The sequence below is a fragment of the Heptranchias perlo genome, chromosome 3, assembly GCF_035084215.1.
Source record: "Heptranchias perlo isolate sHepPer1 chromosome 3, sHepPer1.hap1, whole genome shotgun sequence".
Classification (NCBI taxonomy): Eukaryota; Metazoa; Chordata; class Chondrichthyes; order Hexanchiformes; family Hexanchidae; genus Heptranchias; species Heptranchias perlo.
In genome coordinates, this window is record NC_090327.1 from 77,425,869 (window position 1) to 77,442,597 (window position 16,729).

At 33.7% G+C, this 16,729-nt stretch overlaps 1 protein-coding gene across 5 annotated transcripts in view; it reads right to left on the reverse strand.

The window, feature by feature from the left end:
• eya1 (EYA transcriptional coactivator and phosphatase 1) overlaps positions 1–12,845 on the reverse strand; it is a 174,877-nt gene extending 162,032 nt beyond the window's left edge. For all 5 annotated transcript variants that reach the window (XM_067980383.1, XM_067980382.1, XM_067980388.1 and 2 more), the window contains exons 1-3: positions 12,731–12,845; positions 4,632–4,681; positions 2,814–2,941 (exon numbers count right to left, since the gene is read on the reverse strand). In XM_067980383.1, the coding sequence (XP_067836484.1) occupies positions 2,814–2,937 (124 nt within the window). In that variant the 5' untranslated portion in view covers positions 2,938–2,941; positions 4,632–4,681; positions 12,731–12,845. The remainder of the gene's footprint in view (positions 1–2,813; positions 2,942–4,631; positions 4,682–12,730) is intronic.
• Positions 12,846–16,729: the final 3,884 nt, after the last annotated feature.

A 16,729-nucleotide genomic window follows, 5' to 3' on the forward strand; every position in this document is an offset into this window, starting at 1 on the left:
CATTCACTGGGCGTGCATATCAGTAAATCATGGGTATGCTCCCTAGGATGTGCCTGCAATTTCTCGATATATACTCCCAGTGGGTGAAACACCATGCCAGGTGAATGCATACATAAAATTTACCTTAATATTCCATATAATATTTAACAGTTGATACTTTTAACCTTTTGTTTCTCTCCCTTTTTCTTGCAATTATATTCCCTCCCCTCTTCTCTTCTGAAGGTGTATTCTCCCTACTGGGATATCATTCCAGGGTTATCATTTGCTCTCCAGTACTTTGCCCAGGTGGCCATTTTTCATGTGTTAGCCTAATACATGAGGCTAGCCATGTGCTAGCCTAGACATGAGTGTTGCTAGGTTATTGTGCCATAAGAGCATCATAACAGGGACCTGAACCTGTCCTCATCAATGTCCACACATGCGCACTCATAGCAGGCTTCATGTAGATAACGATCAAAGGCGGGAAGCCTGAATGAGGCCAATTGTAAAATTTCTAATTTCCAACATTTGTGCTGTAAACATATTGGGGTAAATTTTCATCTTCTCACCATGGACGGTAATCTGGCAGAGTGGATTCCCCACCAGTTATGGAACCTATCTGATTTTCATTCCATTGAAAGGATAGAATGAAAATCGGGACTCCACTCAATTGTCACCCACATGGTGAACATGAAAATTCAAACCATGGTGTTGCCCAATATGTTGAATCAGTTTCATTACAAGTACCGTTAGGTCCTGATTAAAAAGGGCTCGTCTAGTGCAGGCCAAGTAGACTGAGTATCCTCATACAAAAGCTGTTCATCTCTAATATCTTCCAGTTCTGATGAAAGGCCATTAACCTGAAATGTTAACTCTGTTTCTCTCTCTACAGATGCTGCCTGACTTACTGAGTGTTTCCAGCATTTTCTGTTTTTATTTCAGATTTCCAGCATCCACAGTATTTTGCTTTTGTTTCAGTATTCAAATTGTTGCGTAACTTTATTTTTTTAATCAACAGATACCAAGTCCATACCTATATATCTTGCTGTGGAAACCACAGGGAAATTTTGCAAGACTCCATTCCCAGCATGGAGTCTTGCTCCTCAGGAGCGTGGACCAGAGATTTGGGCAAGTGTGTCAATGCATCTGATTCACAGAAAGTTACGAGTATTGGGCATTGGCATGCTAACCTCTACACCCATTTCTCTGCTCCGTGCTCTCGTCAGGCAAGATTCTGTTCTGTGAGTGGGACCTCAAGATTTATCCCCATACGTTACCCCACTAGCAGGGTGAAGCTGCACAATAATGGTGACAGCACAAACCATCCTAAAAGTTTACCACAGGTCTAGGTGATCTAATGATAGAAGCACACGTTAGCCATGATCTTTCTTGTAACAACCATGACTGAAGATTTCCTCTGTGCACTAGATGGCATGAGATCATAAACTTGGTCTTTTTTCTTCACTTACCATTTTGCTACACCGGGCGTACAGAGATCATCTTTTCCTTATAGTTTTCCGACAGTTTGAACACAAGAATTTTAGGTTGAGTAACAAATCCTTTAATCTTCTCCCCAGCACCCTGATCTCCTTGGGCTATACTGCACCTATGGTCAAGACAGCAGTAATTTGCTCCCAGGCTTCCACAAGTGCCACTCTAAGCTGGCCGCTGGGATGTGTGTGACATTGGTCTGGGATGATCCTCCACAGGTTCTGCTCAGCACCTCACTACAGCAGTATCATTGAATTTGGAAAATCTGCTGTGTGTGGAATTGATTCTGTATCCTCCTACTAGTGGCATATTTGTACTGCATGATCATCTCGTGAAAATGATGTAACATCAGTAGAGCAAAAAGACTACTTAAAATAAGTTGTTACTGCCAGCAAGAGATTTATCAAGATACTTGGGGCTTTAATACTAGATGTTACTGTGAACAGCTAACTTTTCAGAGTTCTTCTACATGGAAGATGCAGAATAGCAATAGGTGCAGCATGTTTACTTATTTTTAAAGAATAAGTTGAAAGAATTGAAACTTCCTAAAAGGATGCAATGTGCAAGTACACAGAACTTGCACAATGCATTTTTGTAGCAATTGTATTGTAAACCTTAAAAATGAAAATTAAAAAGTAACATTGCAACACACTTGGATCAGTTGAGTTTTTTGATGTAGACATGAAACATTCTATTTTCCCACAGATTAGACAATATTTTTTTCTTGCTATCCTAAATCATAGTTTTACCATCATCTCCCAACTTTATTTCTGAGAATATTGCTAAATCATTTTGTTTTTTTAATGGCTAGTGTGCATTTAGCATTCCCTGTGTAAACAGAATACATATTTCAACAAAACAGTAACTATTTATGTTGTCAATTTTTTATGATATGATTATTCCTGCTGGATATGTTGAATAATTTCCCACAAACTTTAAAACTCTAAAATATAATTCTTGGCAGGAGGTTTCCAATCAACAAAGACAATTAAGAACAATGTTTAAACTGAAAAGGAATCAGTTTTGCTTGTACGATATGGGATTTTTTCCATTTGTAAACACAATAGATTTCTTACTTCCAACCTTCCTTTAATAAGTCTCTCTGATAAATCATAATCTCTGACGTTTTTACTGCCCTACCTAACAGAAGATCTAGATAGTGTATTCCCTTTATAGTATGTTTTTCACCTGGTAACTAGAGCCTGTTAAAAGGGGCAGTTGGATGACAAATAAAAAGTTTTTCCAAAAGTCACTTGGAAAAACCAAATATGTGTGGCAATGAATGCACAGTGCCCAAATTTGTTTCATACCAAACCACCTAATTAAGAAAATCAAGCACCCACCTTCTGTGCCATTTGGTGTCATGGAATTATTATTGATACAGGAGTTGTCAAGTTTTGGACCATTGGGAGATTCACTGTTTCCACTTACTCGACTGTGTGGACTTGCTAGATCCTGCATTTCCATAGACCTACAAACAAGAAATAGTCCTTGTTTTTCTATGCAAAATATTACAAAAGTATGCATTTAAATTATAAGTACCAACCAGAATTAAAACATTTCAGAATGGTTTTGAGAAAAGTGCACTTATTTATTTATCTACTATCTTACGTTACAACAAAAACTCAACCGTTATGTAATTTTAAAAAATTTTTGTGAATCTGAAAATAGATTATTGTTTTTAACTGTAGATTCTGTTATAAATATATATTATAATATACTGCACAACCAAAACACTTTACATTTGTTGCTGTAGTTGTGTTTCACTGTCAAATCCTTTATATTAGAAAATAAACAATATTAAAAATGGAATAAAGAAACCCATCTTTCTATGATACTTGAACATAGCCTAGCCAGGTATCAGGATTTCAGAAATGCCACCCAGTGACAGACAATATTCAAAACTTATCAAAATTGTAGTATTGTACAAATTGACAAAAATGTCAACACCTGTCTCTTTGTCATGATTAATTTTCTTCAATATTTCTGTTCTATATTCCATCTAAAATATTACAAATTCTCAAAGTTTAATGATTCTGCAATCCTCTATAGTCATATCGCGCTATGTAATTATTTGATGTGATTTTAAAATTTCATGTTACCTATTATTAATATAACATAAATTTAAAACTTTTTTGGACAAACACTATACATTGGACCTACCAGTAAGAAAAAAATCCATAAATTATATGTAAATTCAGCTTGAATCAGTAATCTAGCACTACAAATAACTGGAGAAATATATGCTCAATTGACAGGGAATGAGGCACTCTTGATATATGTGTTTACTCTGGCAAACTATTTGATTGTTTCTTTGTTTCCTTCCCAGCATGAAATACATTAAAACATTATTATGCTTTCTGAGTTGTTTGCTTTTTGGATTATATTAAGCACGTCCGCTTGAAAAGGGATAAGTTTTACACCCATTCAGTTTATAAATGAATTAGACTGCTTTAGTAATTTGGAATACTTCAGTTGCCATTTGATCTCAAAAACAGCACGGGCTAAGCAACATTTCTTCTGTCTATTTGATTTATGATGGAGTCCACATTTCACATAAAGCTGAATCAATTGAGCAGCTTAGTCTTTGAGGTAAGTGCACTGCATAGTTATTTCATTTTGTATTCTTTGTAGAACTGGAAGACTTGTATCAATAACTAGACTGCAGTATTAAAGGTTCAAAACATTATCTTAGTATTATCTAAAGTATCTTTGAGGCATTCATTATTCACTGTGCATTAGGTGACTAGAAGGCACACTATTTTAAAAATCTACAGATTGCTTCTCACAGCGATACCAATTTACAACTCCAAAATATAAAAAAATGTGTGTATCACAGGAGACTTTGGTAATTGTGGAACAATGCTATTATTGCTATTCTGAAACTCCAGTTTGAAATATTTAAAATTTACTGAGATACACTGCATGATCAGAACAGAAAAACAAACATTAACCTTTAAACTATTTTAACATTTTTATTGTACTCATGGCTCTGGGAATTGTGAAGTAAGTGTAAACATTTTTTATTTCTTGTGTATTAACTCACAAAGTATGTTCCTGAAACCATTCTTTGTAGTTGTATATTTTTAAACAAAGCTCAGAGCAAGCATAGGCAATGCCTAATCATAGTGCATACAGTAAAATTCCAACAATGGTCTTACCTGGAACCTGGAGGATCTGAAACATCGGAATCAGGTCGAGCTTTTTTCACCTGCCAGTCAAGAACAAAACAGCTCCTTGTTATTCAAGTGTCACTGCTCACCATATTCCCGAACTATAGGCTTTGACTTGAAAAAAAAACATTCTTTCCCTTTATCAGAAAGGAAGAAAGAGAGACAGTGTAACAGAGAGTTACATTGTCTTTCGGTTGGTCTTTTCTGTTGTTTCCTCCTACAGGTCTTTTCTCCTCCCCATATCAGGGAAAGCAGCCAAAAGATGGTAAGGTGATTCATCACTGGGTTAGACAGCTGCCAACTGGATTAACCCTCCCCCAATCAACATGCAAAGCAGTTTAGCCAAGGTAAGCAGGAAGAACTTGCTGAAAACAGGTAGCGGTTGGAAATTGGACTTGTTGAACAGAAGCAGCTGAAGCATTACACTTCCAGCATCTTCAGATAGAATCATAGAAGTTTACAACATGGAAACAGGCCCTTCGGCCCAACATGTCCATGTCGCCCAGTTTATACCACTAAACTAGTCCCAATTGCCTGCACTTGGCCCATATCCCTCTATACCCATCTTACCCATGTAACTGTCCAAATGCTTTTTAAAAGACAAAATTGTACCCGCCTCTACTACTGCCTCTGGCAGCTCGTTCCAGACACTCACCACCCTTTCAGTGAAAAAATTGCCCCTCTGGACCCTTTTGTATCTCTCCCCTCTCACCTTAAATCTATGTCCCCTCGTTATAGACTCCCCTACCTTTGGGAAAGGATTTTGACTATCGACCTTATCTATGCCCCTCATTATTTTACAGACTTCTATAAGATCACCCCTAAACCTCCTACTCTCCAGGGAAAAAAGTCTCAGTCTATCCAACCTCTCCCTATAAGTCAAACCATCAAGTCCCGGTAGCATCCTAGTAAATCTTTTCTGCACTCTTTCTAGTTTAATAATATCCTTTCGATAATAGGGTGACCAGAACTGTACACAGATCATGGCTGATCTGTGATCAAGCTCCATCCACCTGCCTTTGGCCCATATCCCCCAACACCCCTGGTTGCCAAAAAGCCATACATCCCAGATACAAATTCAGCAATTCAGCCAGCATCAACCGCCATTTGCGGAAGAGAGTTCCAAACCTCCACCACCCCCCGTGTGCAGAAATATCCTCCAATCTCACAATCTTTCATTTTCCATTCACATAATGAAATACATCACTATTTCCTCCCCCAGATGTACAACTGTCATCTATCATACTGGTTAATTTATCATATGCACTTGTGTAGTTCAGATCACAGCCATTAAACTTTACACTTTTATAAATTTAAAATAAACCAAGCAGATTTAATAGTTCTTGTGAACTCATCACCAAGATATTTTAGATATTAGAAAATCCTTACAGTTCAATTTGCTAACATTTCCAAAGTAATTTGTTGGATAAAGATTATAGAGTGTTATAATGCCAAAGGAATAAAAATACCTTATTATTGAGAAATTGGAATAAAACTTATGAAACTTTACTGCTTTGAAAATTTAATGTAAACTACACCCAATTGCAGACTAAAGGTATTTCTTCCTGAAAACACCTAATTTAATGGTATAGTCATTGTAATACTTGCACAATGCTTGCACTTTAGTAAGCAAACCTGTAGAAGGCAGTAACAAACTTTCCATCCATTATTGCTGCAGATCTGAGTCTAAGTTCCATGCTAAAAAAGCATTTATGAAAATTAGCTCAGAAAAAATTGTTTCATGAAGGTCTTGTTAGAGACCAATCAAGAGAAACTCCAGAATTGCTTAGGCAGAAAAATGAAATTGCGTTAACAAGTCACAGTCAGACCTGTAAATTGTATGATGGGAAGGGCAGGATTTCTACGTTCCTTCACAATATTAACTGAAGTAAAGTACAGTGGATTTTTCATCCCCCACACATTGCAGAATTAATACTAACACAGTGCATTTAATAAGATAATGCTTTACAACAATCTTACTGCTTGCACATAAGTTTATATCAGTTACTGTACTATATTCTGTTTTCACATTTCCAATTCAAATCAAATCCCACTTTGCACTGTATTGCTTGAAAATTTATTTAGAAGAATTTAAGTAAATGCCATTTACAGTTATCAAGCATACCTTTATTATTTATTTATTGCAGTACATAACTGGCTCAGGTCCCTTCTTATACACATTCCTAATGTGACTTAAAATGCCCACTCATTGATGTCTGAGTGACTGTAAGGAAGAATGGAGATGAGCTAGGGCCTAATAGACAGATTTGATAGAAATAGATAAACGCATGTTTAAAATTAGGAATTGTGATATTTCCTGCTGAGCACATTTTGTAACACTGCAACAAAAAAAAGCTAACAACAACCAGTACAGCAAGTACCATGGAACTCATTTACTTTCACAAATGTGTAATCTGCTTATTATTACTCATTTGTTCATTGTGTTGAAGTCATACTTTAAGGACAGACACTGAATTTAAAAAATGGAAAAGCAACAAATTACACACATTTGAATTTACTATTATTCAGTTAAGAATGAACAATATTAAATTTGGCTGAAGATAATTAAATTAAAATTAGTTATGCTTAGTTGTCACTTTACATATTAACATACTTTAATTCTCCTTTAATCAAACCAAACTAAATTTGACAGAGAGCAGCTGGAATTTAATTCTGGAAAGTCAAGTAGTCGGACTAAGAACATTATTTCATATTAAAGAAAATGCACTACAGCGTATAAATCAGTGTAGTTTTTCATCTGCAAACTAATGCCATATACTGTACATAGACATTTTGAAGATTTCAAGACTGATGTTATGTAAATAAAAGCAACATGATGAAATGTGGATGTAATTTTATTATAATTCTTGTTAACAATAAATTATACCCAAAATTCCAAGATATTGACAGCAAGATTTTCGCTAGCCAAGGTATAATATATATCGATCATATGAGGGAAGTGCAGAGATTAGAGCCACGGTATAGTAAAGACTGTACTGAGAATATTAAAGATCTGGTCTTCCTTTTTGAGAAGCCTGGGTATTATTGGAAAATCAAGATTGTCTCCATTTTTGTTCTGTCATCAGAGAAAATTTTGCACACTCTGCAGCTGGATGAACAAAATATGCAGCATTTATACTAATTAAGAGGTAATTTAGCTGGGTGAGAAGTATGAAAAGAGCTTTGTTATAGGTCACTCAAGATTGGCTGATTTGCTTTAGTTACCACTAATAGATTTGCCTAACATGGAAAGTATGGCAGCAAATTTGTGTGTACTAACCATCATGATTTCAGTTCATTATTTTTATACTATAAGGGCAATTAAAGTTTATTTAGGAAAAGAGGAAATTATGTCCCTATGATTTCTCTGAAAATGTGAACAACCTCTTTAGAAAACACATTCTAATTGTATTTTAATACATTTTCATGATGCTTACTATGAAAATCCAATAGCTTTGTCTGACATATGTTTCTGCACTTAACCAGGCATCTTAAGGTGACTCTATATCCCGACACTCATATTATCAGTAAAAAGCTGTGAACTACAACTAGTGACACCAGTCATTCTGCAATAACCAACACAAATTGCCAGCAGGTGATACGGTCCAGGTGAGTAGAATTTGTTGGCTCTAAAGTACAAAGAAATCTATCCCCTGCTAACAGTATATTGTCTAAAAAACCTGCGTTCAGCATCTTTGATGTGCATTTCAATTCAACCCGAACCCAACATCTCTTTGATGTTTCCAGAACAAAGCCAGAGGAGATGAAGCATTCTAAGTGCCATCAAATTCAACAAAGCAACTCTTAGACATTCCTGTTTATACTAATTATTTTGTGTTTAGCCATGTTCATTAGTTTTGCTTTTAAATATATTAAACTATAAAAAGAAAGATATTTCTTTACTAACCTGCAATAAAAACAGAATATAGTGAGTGGGTCATTGAACTGGAATGTATAAGTATTCCAGATGGTTTAACTTACCAAAGACTAACAATTGCTATGAACCTGATTTAGAGATCTTAGCTGTTCACAGTGGTAATATTTTAATCTCTTATTTTTCTGATAAGGAATTAGGTTCTACTTCTAAAACTATTTAAGTGTTTACCAGTGCAAGCTTATATGCACAATGGCACTTCAAAACATGACAATAACCTTGTATGAACATTTCTTTGGACTTTGATTATTTTTAAATGAGGAATAAGAACATACTAAAATTACAAGCACTCTTATGAATTTGCTAGTACAATAACAACAGCAATTTATACAGTGCCTTTAATGTAGACAAACATCCCAAAGTGCTTCACAGAGGCATAATATTGGGAGGGGGTGGTTTAAAACATTTGAAACATTCTTGTACATCACAGAACTATGATGAAATGTGAATGTAAACTAAGTTTTAGGAACTTTTTTTACATTACATTGATGTTGCTCTCTGTCAGCACAGTAGTATGTATACTTTTTGGTATTTTGATCAGGACAGCAACACAATTACTTTTATGACAATAGCATCAATTAAATGATGCACAAAGTGCTAACAAAATATTACAAAAAGAGCCTCAGCTCATTACTTTTGTCTTAAATTATAACTAAACTCATTCCCTTCTAATCATACATGTCTGCATATGTCTAATATGGTCCCTGTTTTGTCTCTAAAAAAGTGATACTTTATTGTCTAGATAATAAAAAATGCACTGTGTGGTACAAATTCTCCACCTTCAACTTTCCATGTGCCAATTTTATTTTGACTTGCCCTAAGTAAATTGTTTTACTCCTGATTAATTTCAATAACCATGTTACTATGATTTAACAGCAATAGTTTCATTAAAATATGTCAGTGGCATTAAAATAAGTAAAAGATGTAGGGAGGTAATAAAACCTATGAATAGGTCTTCCACCTGGTTTAATTTTTTTGTCTACATGTCTCTACGTCATATATGCTTGATCACTGATGTGCACCTCCCGCAATGATTGTATTTGTTCCAGTATGGAAAAAAATTAATGAAAGTCAAAGTTTTGAAAATAAAATTCTACTTTCAAAGCAACTAAACCTCACCAGTCTGCTGAATTTACATAGCCTAGAAAAAAATAAGTATACCCACAAAGAATTCAATTTTAGACAATGAGTTGCAGATTTGAATGGAATTAGTTACAGTTCATAAAATGATGCACATATGGATTACTGTATTTCTATTATAATTTAAACAGGAAAATGATAACCCATTAAACTGGTTAATAATTAAATCCAAACAATCAAAAATATTTCTAAATGTTGAAAAAATAAGTAATTAGACATTCATAACATATTAAAGATTATTGGTCTTTCTCCTTTTTGTTTTGTTTTCTGATCACTTTCATAAGACTTCAGATTCCATAAAATAACTAAAAATAATTTTTAAAAATATTTTTTACAAATTTTCTTAACTGTTAAACATTACATTGAAAATACATTTTGACTGTATAAAAAGTGAATATTAACTAAAATCAATAAAGGATTTCATATTCCCCCCAAAAATCTCAAAGGTCTAATGCAGCCATGAGACAGAATAAACAGAATTTGTAAAATAAACAATTCATTAGTTCAGTGGCAATTATTTTAATTAAAGTATAATTTCTCTTTAAATAGTAATTTGCTGTAGACCCACAGCCATGAAATGTTCAATTTGTTTCTTTTGTTTCGTTGAATCTGACATACTGTTTTAGCCATCTTACTGAATTGCTACATTAAATCTGTTAATGCTGTGCTCTTCAACCTCAGAAATTATTTCCAGAAGGGAAACTCTTTGAGAGATGATCAAACAAGACTTAAGGTAGACATTTTATCACATTTTCCCTACCACAGAGCCAGGCATAAATGAAAATGCATACTTTCTCAGCTCATGTTTAAGCTCTAAAAATCTCCTAGTAGAATATAACATACAAACTTTAAATACTTATAAATTTCAATTTTGAAAAATATGAGAAATGTAAACAATTTCTGAATTTTAGTCACCTATGTTTGTGAAATTAAGTTTTTTTAAATGATTAATTTCAGGAACCTTTAAAATATATTATTAATAAGCACTTTTTTCTTGCTATAGGAAATTTTTAAAGCAAACATATAACTTATCCTGATCAAAATTCTCCTTTAGTCTTTTTATTTATAGAATGAATTATACAAAGATTACACATTTTGAAAAATAAAAATTAAGGTAATAAAAGTACAGCTGAATGCAAACATCCGCTTTTATAAATAATTTTCCAAGTGGATCCTAAGGAATCGGACAGAAGGAGTAAATTAATTCTAACCCTGGGCAGCAGTCGGGGCACCACAGGGTGCTAGCACCTCTACACATCCAGCTGCCAGTAATTTTTTTGCTACAATTCTAAAGCATTTATTTCTTCTAAGGCTGCCACATAAGGACCTCATAGTCCTTGATACTTGTTTGCAAAAACAGTCTCACATTTAAGAAACTGAGTTTATGGAGATTTGCATAGGCCACCTCATGGATGAAATGGGAATGCATACCAGAGACAATAGCTATTTTTCCCTCTCTTAATTATCAGATTTTATGGGGCTATGGTTTTGAGCTATGTCACCGTTTGCCAAAAAGTATCAAGCCCACACCGCTAGACAGACCACTAGACAGAGATGTAACACAAACAAATTAACTAGCATAATGGTAATAATTATTTTCACATTTGGCTTTGGTGTCAAGTTGTCTTTTGAAAAAAATGAAAATGCAACAATTGTAATATAACCTATAATCACTCAAATAGTTTTTACTTGAATTCTTTCAGTAATACATTTAATATGAGAACATCTATTCTCTCAGCACCTTTGCACCTTTTTCCTTCAAAATTTTCCATCTAACTCACAGACCAAGAGAACGTTTGCATTAATTTATTTTTATTTTCTTATTCACATGAATGTCACAGTTAAGCTGCATCAACTAAGCTTGTGTCTCTATCATTGTTTCAAGACTAAAAATTCTGTATGGTGACAAATGCATTTCCCCCCATTAGAGTGCTAGACTAAATGAACAGCTTGTAAAGGGAAGCTTAATCCCTTCAAATGAAGGTATTTTTCAACAAACACAGGTAAACAGTCTAAAATCAAGCAATATTTTAGCCAGTGCGATATTAACAAAGTATCTGTGGTAAAGAATGGAAATAATGGCTAATGACTAAAGCATAGAAACTGTAATAAAAACATGAAACCTGAAATGTTCACCTTTAAGCTATTTCTATATAAATGAAAAATGTTCCATACAGCATACCTTAGCAGAAATTACTATGCCACACAAACAAACCCAAAAAACTAATTAACTTTGTTAATCAGTTTTATTTGCAAGCATTTTAAACATATGTCTAGCATAAAAATATCCTAATAATCATCAGCTGTTTAACTTGGTACATTCTGTTTATTCTGCTGGTCTGAAATGGTCTCCTATGGGGATCAGAATGTTTTGCTTGATGCAAGGAAAGTTTAAAAACTTATTAAGAGAAAGGATTTTCTGGTTCGACAAGTACCATCAAATTTCCTCAGGTTGCAATTCAATATACTCAATTTAAATTAAAAATACGCTTTTTTAGATCTTCTTGTATATTTAATGGAATGTATGTCAAGTAAAGTATTAAACATTTCCTCTTCAGTAGTTTTATTAATCATAAATGAAAACAGAAGATCCCAGCTAAAGCAACTCACTTTATATAACTCACCAAAAAAGCTATGTTCACCTGCTACAAAGCATCATTTAACTTCACAAATTTTGAGAAGAAATATGTGAAATTGAATTTTATCTAAGACTGGAAATAACAGGTTTGTTATGTCACTGTTACACTAAACCAGTCTTTCTACAAAATTAACATACTATTCTCTCTTCATTTAAGGATATTCACTATGGCACTTCACATAGTTAGTGATTTAAACCTTATTATTGTACAAAAACTAATCCATCTAAAACAGTTACCATAACCTAGGTCTTTCTTTACTAAGTCCCCAGGGCAAACATAGAAAAGGGTTACTGATGCTTCAGCCTTCTGAGAATTGGACAACTGCTGGCAGTCCAAAGTGCCATGCAATTTAATAGATGCAAACTTGTACTTACAGAACTGTAAATGAAGATCCCCCTGAACTTTTCTGGATTCCCTTCAAGTTTTTGAATTTAATGAACCATCATTTCTTAGTATAATCCTTTTCCTGATCAACATGAAATTCCGCACTCAATGCACCAATTGTCCAAGTTATACGTAAATAACATAATAGCAGTTGTGGCGGTTGAAGCAGAGCTGGATGAGTGCAGTCCAGTCACCACTGCAGACTCTGACTGGAGAATGTCTGAGTAAAGCAGCTTCCACAAAGGAAAAAAAAGCCACAGTGGACTTTGACAGGAAGACTTAGAATCGGAAATGACACTTGGGAGTATGCAGCTACCAGCAAACTGAAGCACCAACTCTCTTATGTGTCGCTAAGTCACTGCTCTAAGCAATGTACCTTTTCCCATTAAACAGCAGCAGATAATATCAGTGATCCATTGACAAAGAAATGGCAGAACCTTCATCCGTCCTATTTGTTTGCTCAATCTTGTGGTTCTGCCCAAGCAGCCTCAGGGCTTTTTGTTTTTGTAATGCAAACCACAGCTTTTCTCCTGCATCCAGCCCTACTGGCTTAAATGCAACAATGGAAATCAGCACGGTGTTGTCCCAGTCTCCTTTAGTAGTTTAAATAAATTCATTATGTAAATGAGCAAGTCCTCAGTTTCTGAACAAACAGCTGTGTGTCTCATCTAATTCAAGTACTCCATCAACAGGCAGCAAGCGTACGTTTCTCTAGCAGCTATTTTTATATTATCTAAAAGCCACTGGCATTTCACACACCTAGAGTTTTGCTATATTTATCACAGCAGAACAATAAAGAAAGCGATTTGACATGCTCACAGGTCTGCATGCAATTATTTTTATTTTAGTACCTTATGCCAAAAAAACAATATATATAAAATAACATTTTAAATGACACACTGTAGCATATACATATAAAGCATATTTTATGTATGTATTTTTCTGGCAAAAGAATGCTGGAAATATTATGCAATGATTTTTAGTTTTATATATGTACTATATTGTATCTCTGGTGACATAAAAACTTTTGAGATCTACAACATAATAGCTAAAATGTTTCCAGTTCTCCATGAACTAAATAAAAAGGCACTAACAAGTGACTAACATAATATTCCACTTAAAGGATGCTCATATACCAGTTAATGACTATTTAATTATTTTTTGATAAGTAATTATTAAATTACTAAGTAACTAAAATGAAATAAATATTGCAGTGCAATTTTTGAAGGTTATTTTTCCAACATGTAGTGAAAAATGAAATATACCTGTAAGAAATTAAATCAAAAGTATGTCTTAGTTTCAAAAATGTAATTTTCTACATGCTTATGTTGTTACATAAAACATTACATTTCAAACAAAAAAAAGTTTTATAAAACTGTGAACACAGTGAGAATTTCGCAGTTACTGTACAGGACTTTAAAACTTTTACTTTTATTTTTATCCCTAACATATTTTACATTTTACATGTAAAACTGTTATTTCATATATTGGAACCTAATTTTGCATGATCGTTTGTTTTCGAAACTGCATTTTTAAAATTTCGGAAAATACTTTTGCTCATTTCTCTCCCTTCCTCCAATTTAATATCAAATACATTTAAAATAAGAAAAACAAAACCTTCCCATGTGTGTTATTAATATACAGTTCTGTGCAAGACCGTGGTCTTGTTTTTTTCAGTAAACTCGCATAGTCAGACTGCAAAGTGTCAAATACACCGTGTGCCGTCACAATATTGCTGCTACATGTTGTGACACTGGAGTTCTATGAATAGACTGAAAAATAAGATGAGTCGCTAACAATTTTGAAACTTAACACACTTTTCATCGGACTTTATATATCTATATACATGACATATAATATATAAAACAAAAGTAAGTTTAATAGTTAGACACGTAATTTAAAAAACACAGCACGTTAACAACAAATGAATAGAAAATCACTTCTCATTGAGATCTGCCGGTATAGCACTGCTTACCTTTAACACAACTCATCAATACAGCAAAGAGATCTAAAGCGGAAATATTGTCACACTATATATCCAGTTCCTGCTAATGTACCTTTCAATGTGACACCCGCCTCTTTGCGCTAGTTGAGTAAACACAGTGGAAATCTTAGAATAGAAGAACGTTTTGCCAGAGCTCTACAACAGCTTCAAATTGCACACACCTAACATTTTGTTTTGCTTGTGTGCAGCCAAGGAACTCTGGGATAGTCACCTAGCCATATATGGTCAACCAGGTCAAAATGTATAAACCTACAATGACAATTAAAGGAAGTTGCATTCATCATAGGCATCACGATGTGGGCACTGTGGTTCAAATTCTTTATACGGTATCAGTGTTGTATTTTAGTTCGATTGCAACATAACAGAGTTAAGAAATAGGTTCTAAGTAAAAAAAACAATTTAACTTAGAAGAATTAAGTATAGCAAAATTTATGTCATAGGAAAAAGTTCTTTGCTGAAAAAAGCACATGATTTTTAAGTGTGTTTCTGATCGAAAATATTGAGACAAATGCCTACTAAAACATACAGATGGAATAAGATGATCTCATAAAAACTTTTCAAACAACCTATTTACATTGAATTCCACTAAATAAAATAATATTTCAAATAAAAATGATTAAATTGTTAAAAGAGACAACTGTTCTGCCTCTGGTACTATGGGCTTAACCACTTTTTAAATCAATCAAAGCATGAAAACAATTAAATCTTAAGCCTATATATTTCTTTGGTTTCATTAATATCTAGCCTATTACATGAGCAGCAAAGGGCAATAGTGGGGCAACATCCACCTATTTTGATGTTCTTTGTTCAAACAAAATTAACATTTTTCAGCAATCGCATAAGTGGAAAAACAAAAACTAACAGAATGAAATCCATGCTATGCTTGATGTCTCTTTGGACTGAAGGTCAAAATTCATCCTTTTTTCAAAAAACTAGTAACTCAATCCATTGACAATTAAGTCCCCTGACCAAGCTAGCTAAAGACATCACTATCAACAAAAAAAATGATCCAACTCCTTACACCTTTCTCCTCCCTGCAACCCCCCACCCCCTAGTAGTGTTAAGGGACTTTTCCTCATTAATGCCAGCACATTACTGTACAAACCTGCTTTAGAGATAGGAATCCAAACTCTGGTCTTAATGTTAATAAAAATAACCTTTTATAAATTAATAAATCCATATTTTACAATTAAATAACAAGTCTGTAAATACTACTGTACTTATTCCTCAAACTGTACATTTAATTAGTGACTTTAACAAAATACAGCCATTTAACTGAGTAGTTATCAGGTTCAAAATCAACAAAGCACACCTTTTATAAATCCAATGAAGTTCAGGCCTCATATAGAAATACATATATTTTTTAATTTCCTTCTGCTTTATTTGTTTTTGTCATAAGTGAGATTGTTGCAGGTAGAGATGCCAAAATTTTGTAATATGTAACCCTATGTAAAATTGTAACAACCAACCTTTTATATTGTAAAGTTCATGAAAGAGTGCATCATGGTAGCCATAAAAATCACAAGAAATTAACATGAAAAGTAAATGGTTAACATTTTTAAAGTTGTTTTCTTTCTTACCTATATAGCTAATGTCATGTTTAGGGATTACATAAGCAACACTATGAAGACAGAAACAGAAAATTAACTAAATAATTGTAAAGTTATTATGAAGGAAATAAATTTAGGAATAATTTTTGATTCGTCTTTTGCAAAAAATTTTTTATAAACAAAACAAAACAAGAAACATACATACTGAATATACAAGGGCATTTGTGAAACATGACATGCTTGCATCTGTGATTTTTAACAATCAAACCAAAATCACAATATAGTGACAATTATTTTTTTGGCAAATTTACCATCATAAAATTTTCAATAAAAGCCTGTGTGTCTTGTTTGGTGGTTATACATTGTGGGGGGGGGGAATTCTTTTACAAATGAAGCTTAGTTTAAAAATGTGTATTTAACTTCAAGACCAATGC